This window comes from Rhincodon typus, chromosome 17, assembly GCF_021869965.1.
Source record: "Rhincodon typus isolate 14 chromosome 17, sRhiTyp1.1, whole genome shotgun sequence".
In the NCBI taxonomy this organism is placed as follows: Eukaryota; Metazoa; Chordata; class Chondrichthyes; order Orectolobiformes; family Rhincodontidae; genus Rhincodon; species Rhincodon typus.
The window spans coordinates 489,533-490,517 of record NC_063348.1 but is presented as its reverse complement, the minus strand read 5'-3'; the positions used below and the strand labels follow the sequence as shown (position 1 = coordinate 490,517).

Genomic DNA, 985 nt, shown 5'->3' with positions numbered 1-985 from the left:
TTGTTCTGTCTCCCCCCCCCCGCCACCCCAACTCACTCTCTCTCCCACTTGCGTTTTCTGCCCCCCTCGTGTTTTCTCCCCCGCCTCACGTTCTTGTCCCCGCCTCGTGTTATCTGCCTCCCCTCGCACTCTCTCCATCTCTCCTCGCACACTCTTTGCCTCCCCTGGTACGCACTCTTCCCTAACCCTCTCGGGCTTTCCCTCCCTCCCCTCCACGCTCTCTGCCCCTTCATTGGGCTCCCCTCCCCCTCTTAATATCCACCCACCTCCCTGTCACTTACTCCCTTTCCCCTGCTGGTATTACTCCCTCCCCAATACCCTAATTCACACTGCTCCCTCCCACTGCAGACACTGAGTTCCCACCGTCCCCATATTAACCTGAGCCCTGTCTCGCAGCTCTGTGTCTGCCCCCTCTCCCTGTCGGCCCTGTGTCGTCCCCGTCTCCAGCAGCTGCCCCCTGTATGGGCTGGGTGTTGTTGGTTCAGTGCAGTGCGGTGAGGATTCTGATTGACGGTCTCTCTCTCTTTCCCCCTCGCCCTCTGCCGGTAGCCGGGACAGTACAAGAGGACGGTCAGACGTTTTGACGATGGGCACCAACTCTGCAACCAGCTGCTCAGCTGCTTCCAGGAGCGGGCACAAATCGAGAAGCAGTATGCCCAGAAACTGGCCGGCTGGTCCAAAAAGTGGAAAAGTGTGGTGGAGAAAGGTAAGAGAGCCCAAAGGAGCAGTGGCTGGGATAAGAGCGGATAGCGGGGTGTGGTCACGAGGCAAGCCAAGGTCCGGAACAGTGATGATACCCTCATCTGATTATCTCTCGTAATTTGTGATAATAATATTGACAAGGGAACGAGACAGAATGCCCTCCTCTGCATAAATGATATTTTAAAAATCTACACATCCATCCCCACAACTGTCCCAGTTCTAACCCTCCAACCACGCTGACCCTCCGACAGTGCGGCGCTCCCTCAGCTCTGACCCTCCGACA

General features: G+C 56.9%; 1 protein-coding gene across 2 annotated transcripts in view; it reads left to right on the top strand.

The window, feature by feature from the left end:
• The window catches only part of pacsin3 (protein kinase C and casein kinase substrate in neurons 3), a 20,351-nt gene that overhangs the window by 443 nt on the left and 18,923 nt on the right, over positions 1 to 985 (top strand). For both annotated transcript variants that reach the window (XM_048607244.1, XM_020518382.2), the window contains exon 2: positions 550 to 706. In XM_048607244.1, coding sequence (XP_048463201.1) covers positions 550 to 706 — 157 coding nt within the window. The remainder of the gene's footprint in view (positions 1 to 549; positions 707 to 985) is intronic.